General features: G+C 66.4%; 4 protein-coding genes across 4 annotated transcripts in view; 2 read left to right on the plus strand and 2 right to left on the minus strand.

The window, feature by feature from the left end:
• Positions 1-437: 437 nt before the first annotated feature.
• On the plus strand, positions 438-3,147 carry EMIHUDRAFT_100848 (hypothetical protein; the record flags this gene model as incomplete). The annotated part of the gene is made up of 2 exons (XM_005777489.1): positions 438-1,104; positions 2,042-3,147. 2 exons carry the CDS (start codon positions 438-440, stop codon positions 3,145-3,147), a joined length of 1,773 nt encoding a protein of 590 aa, XP_005777546.1.
• An 814-nt stretch (positions 3,148-3,961) lies between these two features.
• On the minus strand, positions 3,962-8,061 carry EMIHUDRAFT_100849 (hypothetical protein; the record flags this gene model as incomplete). The annotated part of the gene is made up of 5 exons (XM_005777490.1): positions 3,962-4,513; positions 4,598-4,768; positions 5,530-6,237; positions 7,251-7,340; positions 7,411-8,061. The coding sequence occupies 5 exons, from the start codon at positions 8,059-8,061 to the stop codon at positions 3,962-3,964; spliced, it is 2,172 nt and encodes a 723-aa protein (XP_005777547.1).
• A 1,075-nt stretch (positions 8,062-9,136) lies between these two features.
• On the minus strand, positions 9,137-9,927 carry EMIHUDRAFT_354223 (hypothetical protein). The gene has a single exon (XM_005777491.1). The coding sequence runs from the start codon at positions 9,448-9,450 to the stop codon at positions 9,163-9,165; it is 288 nt and encodes a 95-aa protein (XP_005777548.1). The 5' UTR covers positions 9,451-9,927; the 3' UTR covers positions 9,137-9,162.
• Positions 9,928-11,245: 1,318 nt separating this feature from the next.
• EMIHUDRAFT_100850 (hypothetical protein) overlaps positions 11,246-12,235 on the plus strand; it is a gene marked incomplete at both ends in the record, with an annotated part of 6,217 nt that continues 5,227 nt past the window's right edge. The window contains one exon of the mRNA XM_005777492.1: positions 11,246-11,558. Coding sequence (XP_005777549.1) covers positions 11,246-11,558 — 313 coding nt within the window. The remainder of the gene's footprint in view (positions 11,559-12,235) is intronic.

Below are 12,235 nucleotides of genomic sequence, written 5' to 3' on the forward strand. Positions count from 1 at the left end.
CGGCCCCGAGCAGATGTCGGGGGCGCACAGCTTTGCTCTCAGCTGTCTGTGCGCTCGGTCCAGGGAGAGACCGACTGGGTCGGGGACGGGGGCGGTCGCGGAGCCGTGATCAAAACTTTTCACGGAGCAATCCAGGAGCAATCTCGTGGCGCTCGCTTCAACGCTTGCGCGATCATTTCGGGGTCGAATCATTGGGACTCAGCACCGACGACCGCCGACGGTGCGTGCGCCATCCCCGTCACACGCTCGAGCGCCATTAATTGCACTGCAACACAATTCTCTCCTCCACCAGCCAGCCGTCAGAGGGGCTTCGCACGCGAATCATCAGCTCTCCCGAAATTTTGTTGCGAAGCCGCAAGCGACAATTGTACTCATACTTTTTGCGCGTGCTGCTGATTATTATTCCCACATGGCAGAGCTGCGCGACGCGATTTCAAATGCTGAGCGCCACCCTCTCCAATCTGCCGTGCGAGCCCATCCATCTCCCAAAACGTGGTATTTTCGGCACCATCCCGGCCAATGGCTTCGTGCAGTATGCCACCACGCTCGCCGTCGACCGCGAGCGCCTCACACGATCGGAGGGCACTTTTGCACAGCAGCGGGTGACCACGTCGTCGTCGGCGGCCTCCACCACGCACTCGATTTTCGTCAATGCCTCTGCACGCTTCCAAACTGTCACGGGCTTTGGCGCCGCCTTCACCGACGCCGCGGTCCTCGGCTTCCACGCGCTGACGCCCGGAGCGCAGGCCAACCTCCTCCGCAGCTATTGGGGCGAGGGCGGCCTCCAGTACTCCCTCGGCCGCGTGCCCATTGGCGGCACCGACTTCTCCACCTCCGTGTACAGCTATGACGACAGCATCGACGACGACCTCAACCTGACACGCTTCTCGATCGACGTCGACGAGCGGTCCGGCAAGCTGCCACTCGTGCGCGCGGCGCTGGCGCGCAGCAAGAGCAGCAGCAGCAGCAGCAGCAGCAATGGCAGCCGCAATAGCAATGACGGCAGTGTGATGCGCCTCTTCGCGTCGTGCTGGGGCCCACCAGCTTGGATGACGACGCGGAACAGCACGCTCAACGCGACGCTGCGCGATCGGCCGGGCGCGCGTGAGTTGAAACCGATGTGGCGAGTCGACCGCCAGTCCGCACGATGGCACTGCGACCCCGGGGGCTGCACGGCGAGGGCAGCAGCGGCGCGCGCGAGGCGGCAGCGAAATCGGGTCCGAAGTCCGGACCCGATTTGGGGTGTGGACACCTTTCCCCCGGGTTATTTGGGAGGCGGCGGGTTCCCGCGGGCTGCCTTCCCACGAGCTACTCGTCGCCCTGAATGGTTGCCCAGGTTACTCAGGACACGATCGCGCCGTGAACACAACTAACTGACGGATCCGCTCCTGACAGTCGCACGCGCCGTGCTGTGGCGCGTGCGACTGTCTTTGTTTGAAGTCAAAAGTCGAATCAGAGCGGTGTCGGCGTTGTCCTGAGTTTTCTCCCCCGGACCGCCCGTCCGGCACCGCTCCGGGACGCATGCCGGCGAAGCACCATCAAGCTGCTGTACGGCCCCAGCATCGCCTCCCCTGGCTTAGCTAGAGTGAGAGATAGTGTGCACACGGTCTGTCTCTACAATATACTCACTGACACTCCACCTCCCAGAGCTCATCCCGGTACGCCACGGCCATCCTTGGCCTCAGGAGGGCCCCCGGCCGCGGCGCGGTGCGGCGGCGTCACAAATCCGACCACAGAGCACCGGGACGCGGTCGGGCGATCTAAGGCCCAACTAGGCGTATGCATTGCCCATCCAGGGCTATCACCTGGACCCATCAACAGGCGCCTGCGGCGCCGTGGTCACGAGGTGTTGTTCACACCTGGGCAAGCATTCATGCACCACAGTAGCCACACTTTCCTATGCCCCGCCCCGTTCCGATCGCCGCGCCTGGACTGCCGCCCGGCCTTCGGCAGCGCGCCATCGCGCTCCGACAGCGCGTCCGCGCCGAGGCGCGGGCTCGTCCGCGCGGCTCGCGCCGCGGGATGGAGCGGGTGGCCGCAGGCGCCCTCGGCCGTGCTCAATCCGACCCGCCCCTACGAGAGTGGGACGTGGAGGGTGCTCCGACACCTCCAGGGCAGCCGGGTGCGGCGCGCTCGGGTGTCCCTCCCGCGCCGGCCGACGCGCTGCACGCTCTTGTCGCGCTGCAGTGTGCCGCGGGCAACTGGAGGACGGCACGCCGCGCGCTGAAGGAGGCGGCGGCGGAGGGGATAGCGGCGAGGGAGGCGTCCTGGCGCGCCGTCCTCCACGCGTGCGCGCGGTGCGGCGCCGCATCGGCCGCCGAGGAGATCTTTCACGCGCTTCCGCGCCGCTCCGTCGCCGACTTCAACGCGATGCTCAACTTGTACGCCCGGCCGCTGGGCGCTGGTGGTGGTGGTGGTGGTGGTGGTGGTGGTGGAGCAGGATTGGGAGGCGGAGGGGGTGACGGCGGCGCCGGCGGGAGCGGCATCAGCGGCGTGGCGGGCTCGCTCTTGCTCACTCCTGAGGAGGGGGCGGAGGAGGTGGGAGTAGGTGCGGGAGAGGCGGTGGCAGCGGTGGAGGCGGTGGAGGCGGGGTCGGCGGCGGAGTCGGCGGCGGTGGAGGCGGGGTTGGCGGCGGAGTCGGCGGCGGTGTCGGCGGCGGGAGCAAAGATGGACACAGAGGCGGGCGTAGAGGCTGGCGCAGAGGCTGGCGCAGAGGCGGGCGCAGAGGCTGGCGCAGAGGCGGGCGCAGAGGCTGGCGCAGAGGCTGGCGCAGAGGCGGGCGCAGAGGCTGGCGCAGAGGCTGGCGCAGAGGCTGGCGCAGAGGCGGGCGCAGAGGCTGGCGCAGAGGCTGGCGCAGAGGCGGGCGCAGAGGCTGACGGCCGACTCAGAAGCGGCGCGGCGCTGCAGGAGTACCTGCGGCTGCTGCGGGCGGCGGAGGAGAGGCAGGGCGGCGACGAGAGGGGCGGCGACGGGAGGGGCGGCGTTGGGAGCCGCGGCGAGGGCGAGGCGGCGGCGGCGGCGGGCGGTGGAGGGGCGGCGGCGGGTAGTCGCGTCAAGGCGACGCTAGCCCGGGAGGGGTGGGGGAGGGGGGGGGGGGGCGTGCTGTGTAGAGCGCGGCCTTCACCGCCGGTGGCTGTGGCTCTCTGACTCAGGCGACGCTTTCCCGGATGGAGAGGGAGGGCGTGTGCTGGGACGGCGGCACATACGCGGCTCTGGCGACACTGCACCGCTCCGACCCGAGGCGAGGCCGAGCCGAGATCAGCCGAGATCAGCCGAGATCAGCCGAGATCAGCCGAGATGTGCCGAGATCGCGAGGCTGTGCACCGCACCGACCCGAGACGGGGAGACGCGACCTCGGCACATCTCGCCACATCTCGCCACATCTCGCCACATCTCGCCACATCTCGCCACATCTCGGCACATCTCGCCACATCTCGCCACATCTCGCCACATCTCGCCTAGGCGCGTCCTCTTCCTCCTCGAGGAGATGCGCGCTGCTGGGCTGCCTCCAAGCCTCCCCTTCCACACGGCGGCGGCGTGCGCGATGTGGAACTGCCGCCAGCTCCCCCTCGCGCGCTGGCTGGGCGAGGAGATGGCGGCGGCGCGCCTGCCTCCCGACGCGGACTTCTTCGGCAAGCAGGCGCGGCACGCGGCGAGGGCGGGCTACTACGCCGAGGCGGACGCACTGCACCGGATTGGGCGCGGCCTTGTCGCGCCGCGAATATAGTGTCCGTCTCACCTCTCTGAAACGTGTCGTGTCGTACAGTACTGTCGACGCGCGGTCTTAATGACTTACCGTCTGTGCTCTGTCGTGTGCAGATAGCGTCCCGGTGCGCCGGTGCACACGCACGCTAAGGGGGGGGAAAATAGAGCGAGCGCCCCTTACCAAGTGAAAGACAGCATGCCCCCCGCGCCCCCCCAGGGTGCCACACTCTGTCTCTTAACTCTGTCTCTCTAGACTCTACGCCGGAGGCATCTGTATCCCCGCTGGCGGCTGCGCGTGCGGAGCCGGTGGCGCGGGGCCACAGAGGAGCTCGACGAGGTACTCTCCGTACGCCTCGGCGAGCGGCTCGATAGTCTCGTCGGGCGCCTCGTCCCAATCCACGTAGTAGCCCGGGTGTATCTCGACCTCGTTGATGAAGTACGCCTCCTCGCCCGAGAGCGGCGCCTCTGCCTGCGCCGCCATCGCCGCGCGCAGCCGGCGCTCCGGCGACTCGGCGCGGCCTGCGCGCAGCTGCAGCGAGCGCTTGAGCGATCGCGGCGACGGCGGGGGCGCCTCGCGCCCTCGCGCCTCGCCCTCGCCCTCCTCGCCTCCGCTGCCGTCGCCTCCGCCCCCGCCCCCGCCTCCTTCGCCTCCGCTGCCGCCGCCGCCGCCCCTATCGCCACCGCCCTCCTCGCCTCCGCTGCCGCCGCCTCCGCCCTGCGTGCGCTGCGCTGGCCCCTGCGGCCTGCCGACGCACCAGTCGACGCGGAGGAGGATCTTTGGGTCGAGAGGCCCGTCGGGAGGGAGCGCCTATGCGTGGCTGCTAGATGGCTTCGCTGGTTGAGGAGGAGGGCTTGAGCGGCCCGGCGGGAGGGGGGGCAGTGCGTCGAGGACACGGCGCGACTCGCGCAGCAGAGGCGCAAAGTACGCAAACAGCGCCGGGTCGGAGCCTGGCCTCGCCACCCTCGCCACCACCGACTCCTTCCCGTAGACGAGGGCCGCGTAGAAGGGCTGTCGGCGCAGGAAGTAGAGCTTCACCTCGTAGTGCATCGCCACGGACGGCACCTACGAATGACTCAAGACCCGATCCAACAGGGAGTGCAGCTCGGCCTCTGCATCGCCACGGACGGCACCTACGAATGACTCAAGACTCGATCCAACAGGGAGTGCAGCTCGGCCTCTGCATCGCCACGGACGGCACCTACGAATGACTCAAGACCCGATCCAACAGGGAGTGCAGCTCGGCCTCTGCATCGCCACGGACGGCACCTACGAATGACTCAAGACTCGATCCAACAGGGAGTGCAGCTCGGCCTCTGCATCGCCACGGACGGCACCTACGAATGACTCAAGACTCGATCCAACAGCGAGTGCAGCTCGGCCTCTGCATCGCCACGGACGGCACCTACGAATGACTCAAGACTCGATCCAACAGCGAGTGCAGCTCGGCCTCTGCATCGCCACGGACGGCACCTACGAATGACTCAAGACTCGATCCAACAGCGAGTGCAGCTCGGCCTCTGCATCGCCACGGACGGCACCAGCGGCTGCAGCAGCACGTGAGGCCGCCCATCCGACAAGCCGACCGTCTCGAGGTAGCGCTGGAAAGGGTAGCGGCGCCGCCCGGCCTCTCCGCCGCCGCCCTCCCCCTCGCCCCGCCCGCGCGACGCCCGAACTGCACGGCGTGTGGGCGGGCGGCGGGCGGGCGGCGGGGCGGCCGCAGTCCCGCCGGTCAGCTGCGGCAGCTCGCACCCGCACGTGAGGACCGCGGCGAGGCGGAGGGAGGACAGCAGCGGCAGCGACGGACCCTCCTCTTCCTCCGCCACCTCCGCCACCGCCGCCTCGCCCTCCGCCGCCGCCTCGCCGCCGCCCAGCCAGAAGGCGACGCCGTACCCGCCGTCGGCGTTGGAGGGCTTGCTCACCAGCTGGAAGGGCGCGTAGCGGCGCGAGGCGAGTGAGGGGCGCCCGCCCTCCCGGGTGGAGAGCAGGCCGAGCTCGGAGAGCGAGGAGCGCAGCGCAGCCTCGAGAGCAACCGGGTCCGCCCGGCTGCCGCCCGCGCTGCCGTCAGTGGCGGAGGAGGTCGCCGGCTCGGTGAGCGCCGCCTGGCCCAGGAGGCGAGTTGGGCAGACGGGGAGGCCGGTCCGCTCGAGGAGGAGGAGGTAGTCCGCCTTGGAGGAGACGAGCTGCTTGAAGGCAGCGGAAGGGTACACCTTGGTCCCGCGTGCCTCGAGCTCGCGCAGCGCGTCAAAGAAGCGAGCGTACCACGCAAATGACGTCTGAGTGAGGTACGAGATGACGACGACGGCCTCGGCGTTGCTCCGCAGCAGCTCCTCCGGCGTTCGGGCCACGCACACCTCCAGCTCCGCGAACCGCTCACCGACGCACGCAACGATCGCTTCGTCCGACTGGCGGCCGGCCCAGCGCGAGGCGGCGGGCGGCGGCGCGGCGGCCGCCGAGGTGCGGGCGCGGCGGCGCCGCTCGGCGAGGCGCGGGTCGAGGACGACGTCGTCGTCCGCACCGATGAGGAAGATCACCTTGCGGGCCACTATGTCGGCTTCATGCATGGCGGGAATTCGTGTAATGGCTGAAAAACCCGCGTCCCAGCCGTTACTTGTAGTGAGCGTCGGGCTGGTGGTTCGACACCGAGTTTGAAAGATCTGTTTCTCTACGTCTCTCTTCACAGGAAAATCCTGTGAATAAAAGCGGAGAAAAAACAGAAACCTTTTCTGCCTCGGCCTTAGCCGTCGGTACTCCGAAAGCGTGCTATCCAAGTAACAAAAACAACAATACATTTGTCTGTCTTTTTGGATTTTTTGGTTCGTCTGGGTAAGGGTTTTGCAAGAAACCTCCTCACCACTGCGAACACTGTCTTGCTCGTAGGAGCCGTTCGTCCTTTGTCCGAGCAAACGCGCGCCCGATCACCCCGTTGAGCACGTGTGCAGGGCGTAGAGGACCGTGTGTAGCCCTCTTTAACCCGCGTCCCAGCGTAGAGGACCGTGTGTAGCCCTCTTTTTGGTATAATAGATCTATAAAAGATGCATCCGGTTTGGGTACCGGCGCGCGGCGGATAGCAGAGGTGAACGCTAAGGGTGGGTTTCGCCCCGAACACGCAGTGACACGACGCCCGTCTGCACCTTGGGCGTTTAAGTGGGCGTTTGCGCCGAGTCGAACTGCGGGCGATTCGAAACTCGCGACCCAATAGTTGTGCGACGCTGTATCAGTGGATATGCAACGGTGGCATAAGGCGACTGATATCCACACCGTCGCATGTTGTAAGGATTGACGAACGGATCTCCCTCACACCAAGATGGTCCTAGAATTGATGGTGCACGCAGCAGGGGAAGGCGGGGACACATCTCACATGTCCCTAATTGTGTAAACCCATCTCGCCTCAGAGTTTGACTGTTTTATTTCATTTAATTTTGCTCTCCCCAGCCTGCTAATCAGCCTACTTGAGAAACCGTCGCCGCGCTGCTGCGGGTGCTGGGGCTGCTAGTGCTACGCGGGGCGCTGTCTCTGCGCAGTAGTCGTTTAGGACTGAGCGCACGTGATCGTGTGCGAGCAGTGCGTGGTGTATGCTGTCGTCATACTCGTCGCATCGGCCAAACGTCCAAGAGAAGGAATCCGCCACGCGGACCTAGGCAAGGTAAGGAAAGGTGAACTTCTCAAGGTGGGTGGGGGGGCAAGGGGGGGCGATGGTTGCGGACCTTGATCGTCTCTTGGCCGCAGAGCTGCGAGAGGAGGAGCAGATTGGAGGACTGGAGCGCCGCGTTGAGCACGCTAGCAGTCTGGCCAAGCGTCGAGTTGCACACGCGTGGGCTCGTCCTCCAGTACACGATGCCGCGTGACAAGTTGGCCAGCGCGTGCGCGAGCAACGCCCCCTCCGCGCGCTGCCTGAAGTGCCAGCCGTCTCGTCGATCCGCGTCGAAGATGTCGTCCGAGCCCGCGTGCAGCAGCAGCAAGTCTGGCTGAAGCTGAGCTAGCCCGTGCCAAAGCCCGGTGGAGTAGACGCGCTGCTCCCAACCAAAGGTGATGTTTGTGTTTTGTCCGACGATGAACTCGCAGGCGGCCGCGTCGTCTTCGCGACCGAAGGTCCCTGTGCCGCAGAAGGCCTTCTCCGCATCACGCACGACTCGCGGACTAGGAAGCTTCGCAATGGGAGACATTGCGCTGTTGCCGCTGAGCAGCATAGCCATTGCAAAAGCGAGGTGTCGTGCAACGGAGTTCCCACCGACAAAGACGCGCTTGTTGCGGAGACATTCGCGGTAGTTGCGGAGATCGTCAGACGGCTGCACGAAGATGCACGCGCCGGGGTTGGCGTCGAACGGCCTCATACCCTTGAGCGTCCGGGCTCTCATCGGGTGTCGAGGAGGGCGGAGTAGCGGACTCTAGGCAACTTTTTACTCCCGCGCCGGGTTCTGTCGGATTGGTATCCGCTTGAAAAAACGAGCGCCGTAGTCTGCGAGTTTCCTTGCACATGTCGACATTGCGTATGTGCGGATGTATATTGTTGGCAAATCAAGACACAGAGCTCACACAGAATCACAGCGGGAGGAAAGCGGCGAGTCGCAATTCCAGGGGTCGTTGTGGCGGGCCACCCTGTCCAGAGAGGCATGGATGCCAATCTGGGGTCTCTCGACCGAGTCTATGAGCCCTGGCCGCCTCCCGATCTTGGTGGTAAGGCCGCAGCCGAAGAGGGCGACGGAGATGGCGCGGGAGAGTACGGGTGTTCCAGGGGATCACGACACGCACCGACCCTTCACGAGCCGAAAGGCTGCACCCGGGGAAGGCACAGTAATCCGGGCACGTGTTGGGCGCCCCATTCCGTTTAGGGCTAGGTCGGCTCAGGGCCCCGTCCACCTCCCTCCCACTTGGCGCGTGATAATGGGGAGATGCCACCCAGGCCAGCCAGGGCAGGGGCGGAGAGCGAGGGCGGAGGGCGGGATGGGCGCCAAGCGGGAGGGAGCGGACGGAGTGGAACGCACAGATGGGGGATGGCCGATGCGCAACCAGGCTGTGCGCTCTGCCTCACCTGCGAGGAGGCCGATCGCCTCTCGGCGGCGAGGAGGCAGGCTACGAGCAGATCCGCCCCCCCAAGCCCGATCCGACTGACTTCAAGCTGACCTTCGACCTCAACACTGAGGAGCACCGGGCGTGGAAGGCAGCCGTCGGCACCATCTAGGTGGTCGTAGTAAGGCGAGAGAGCACGGTGCCAAAGGCGCGCGGCGAGAGAGGGGGGCGGGGCGCCCCGCCGCAGCGGCGGGTTGGGGCGCTATCTGGCGCTATCTGGCGCTATCTGGCGCTATCTGGCTATCTCATTCTATCTCATTCTATTTCGTGTCGATCTGACAAAAGAACCGGCCAGACTAGGGCTAACCCCGAGAAACCCTTCGGTCACTCCTCATCGCAAACCCCTGTCAGCAGTCCTCCTCCTCATTGAAAGTAGCAACCGGGTCGCGCTACACGCTCTCCGAATGGGATTTTCTGCCCTGCCCCTGTCGCAGCCCCGGCTGCCTCCCGGAGGCCCGCCCGGCCATGCAATCCGCCGCCGGACCGCCCGGCGGGTCCAACCCGAAGCGGGCGACCGGCCGTTCGCACCGCTCGGCCGACGGGGCGAGCCCCGCGGCCCTCGATCGCTCGCCCCGGGACGTGGCCCGACCGGCCCACGCGCACGGCCTGGCCTCTACCGCCACTTTCGGCGGCGCAGTTTGCGCCTTCATCGCTCTCTGGATCGTCCTGGCACCCATCGGACTCCTCCCGACGGTCGGCGGCGCCCACTCCGTGCACTTTGAGTCAGACTCGCTCTTCGGCAGGCACGCTCTTCGGCAAAAAGTCGCCGCCGGCTGTCCACGCCGAGCCAGCCAGTTGCCGGCTCGCATGGCAGCCTCTTTCTCTCGACCAGCCTCAACTTCGACACGGTCATCATTTTGTCGCTGCGTGCTCGTTGCGAGCCGGGCGGCGGTCAAAGTTTGCCCAGACGAGCGCCAGGCGATAGTACCGCCTCTGTTCGCCCTGTGCATGTCAGGCCAGGCTGCAGCGGGGCACGACCATCGTGCTGCCCTGTTGCAGCCTGACGTTTCCCACTGTGCACAGCCGCCAGAGCACCACCACCGCCCGGCATCGTGTCACGGCGAGCTTTTTCTGCACCCGTTCGCGAGGCTCTCGCGCTGGCACACTTCGGCCTTCCGCTGCTCGCGTTCGGCGAGCTCTTCTCCGCACTCCTGCCACGGTGCCGTCGCCACACACCTTCTGGCCGGCCTGAGCCACGCGGACTCGACCTCTCTCCCTCTCTGGTGCACGCCACGGGCCGCGACGGCTGCTGGCAGCCAGCCGGCGTGAGGAGGCAGCGTTGCCGGCACAGTCGAGCTGGAGTATCCGCTTCTTGATGCTTCTGCGGTCAAGCTTGACCTTATGTGACATGATATGCCACAATACTGTATGCTCTCACCCCTCAAAGTGTCGAATTTTTGTTTAGTACTGGTGACCCGACACCGGTGGCCCGATAGGCGATAGTACCGTGTGCCTTTCTTCAAACGAACGCACTTCGAGGTTCGACAATCGCTAAGATGCTTATGGGGCACCGCTGCGACTCCCTTGGAGATGCCTGAGGCCACCCCAACCAGTCCCCAAGGCCAAGCCTTACGTGGACGAATTCAACCCTACTTTTTGTTCGTCTACCCACATTAGCAACTTCGTGCTCATGTCAACGCCACGCCAGCGCCAGCCCATTCAACCCCGCCCCCATTGGGGGCGGGGCCCTTCAAGGGCTTAACTCTAGCTATGCTCTCACCCCTCAAAGTGTCGAATTTTCGTTTCCCGGTGACCCGACACCCGTGGCCCGATAGGCGATAGTACCGTGTGCCTTTCTTCAAACGAACGCGCTTCGAGGTTCGACAATCGCTAAAAGCTGCTTTTGGGGCACCGCTGCGACTCCCTTGGGGATGCCTGCGGCCACCCCAAGCACTCCCCAAGCCTTACGTGGACGAATTCAACCCTACTTTTTGTTCGTCTACGCACATTAGCAACTTTGTGCTCATGTCAACGCCACGCCAGCGCTACAGGCTAGCCTGTAGCCCATTCAACCCCGCCCCCATTGGGGGCGGGGCCCGCCAAGGGCTTCATCTAGTCGTCGGTAAAGGATGTCACGCTGTCGGATGCGTCCTTGACCAGTTGGTCAGGGTGCGCGGCTCTCTGCCCACGTGAATTGCTTGAGCACTTCGCTCCTCTCTGGTCCGCCTCCCCGGCACGCCACCAGCCCGCCCGTGCCGCGCAGCCTGCGTCGCACCGCGCACCCAACACGCTCTGCTTTACGGTCACCGGGTCGTCCTCACGCCGCACGTGACCACTCGCCGACCGCCACCTCGCCCCGCTCGCTCACCTATTCTCACCAAACCGCCATGCCCACGCCGCAGCGGCTCATCGTGCCTTTACCGCTCGCCCACTTGACCGCTGCGACGGTGTAGGTCCGCGAGAGCCCAAGCCTCCCTGCTACAGGCCCGCTCGCCCACGTGCTATGACTCCCAAACATCCATTGGCGCAGGAATGCATCGCATATCCTTGGCTGTCGCTCTGGGCGCTCTACTGTCCCACGGGAGCTGCTCGTACTGCAGCGGCCTTTACGAGCCTTTCCCATGTGGCGTGATGGTGCCAGGCGACACCCTCAGTCGTGGCCAGTGCATCGCTAACGGCGACGACACACTCGTCCTCCAGGCGGATGGCAACCTTGTCCACTACACTGGGAAGCTCACCGTGTCGGGGGATGCGGTCAGCGGCAATGCCGAATCCGCCACCGGCACAACTGAGGGCTTTGAACTCAGATTCCAGACTGATGGAAACCTCGTCCTGTACTCCAAAGGTCCATCGATTGGGCCTACTCTAAAGGCGGACCGAGCATGTAATGGTGACTCGCTTTTGCCAGAATCGTTCGCTTTGTTCCTCGCGATTGACTCGCCGAGCTACGGTCTGCCCTGCACCGGTGGGGGGGTGTCGACCTGCTCGCCTCCGCCGCCGCCACCGCCGCCGCCCTCGCCCTCGCCCTCGCCGCCGCCTCCGCCGCCGCCGCCGCCGCCGTCGCCGCCTCCATCGCCGCCGCCGCCGTCGCCACCACCTCTGCCACCGCCGCTGCCGCCTCCGCCCTCTCCGCCACCCTCGCCGCCACCCCCTTCTCCGCCACCCTCGCCTCCTCCCTCGCCGCCCCCGCCCTCGCCTCCCCCCTCGGCCCCATCGCCACCCTCGCCACCGCCCTCGCCGCCACCGCCTTCTCCGCCGCCTCCGTCGCCGCCGCCGCCCTCGCCACCACCATCGCCGCCGCCGCCGTCTCCGCCGCCACCCTCGCCGCCGCCGCCCTCGCCGCCCCCCTCGCCGCCGCCCTCGTCGCCGCCGCCCTCGCCGCCCCCATCGCCGCCGCCGCCGTCGCCACCGCCACCCTCCCCGCCGCCGCCATCGCCACCACCTCCATCACCGCCCCCACCGTCGCCACCTCCCTCGCCACCACCGCCGTCATCAATGCCACCATTGCCGGCGCCGCCCTCG

The sequence above is a fragment of the Emiliania huxleyi genome (assembly GCF_000372725.1).
Source record: "Emiliania huxleyi CCMP1516 unplaced genomic scaffold EMIHUscaffold_26, whole genome shotgun sequence".
Classification (NCBI taxonomy): domain Eukaryota; phylum Haptophyta; order Isochrysidales; family Noelaerhabdaceae; genus Emiliania; species Emiliania huxleyi.

Coding starts and splice junctions, on each gene's coding strand:
- EMIHUDRAFT_354223 (XM_005777491.1), bottom strand. CDS start 9,450: ATGGGTGCCAGGACGATCCAGAGAGCGATGAAGGCGCAAACTGCGCCG.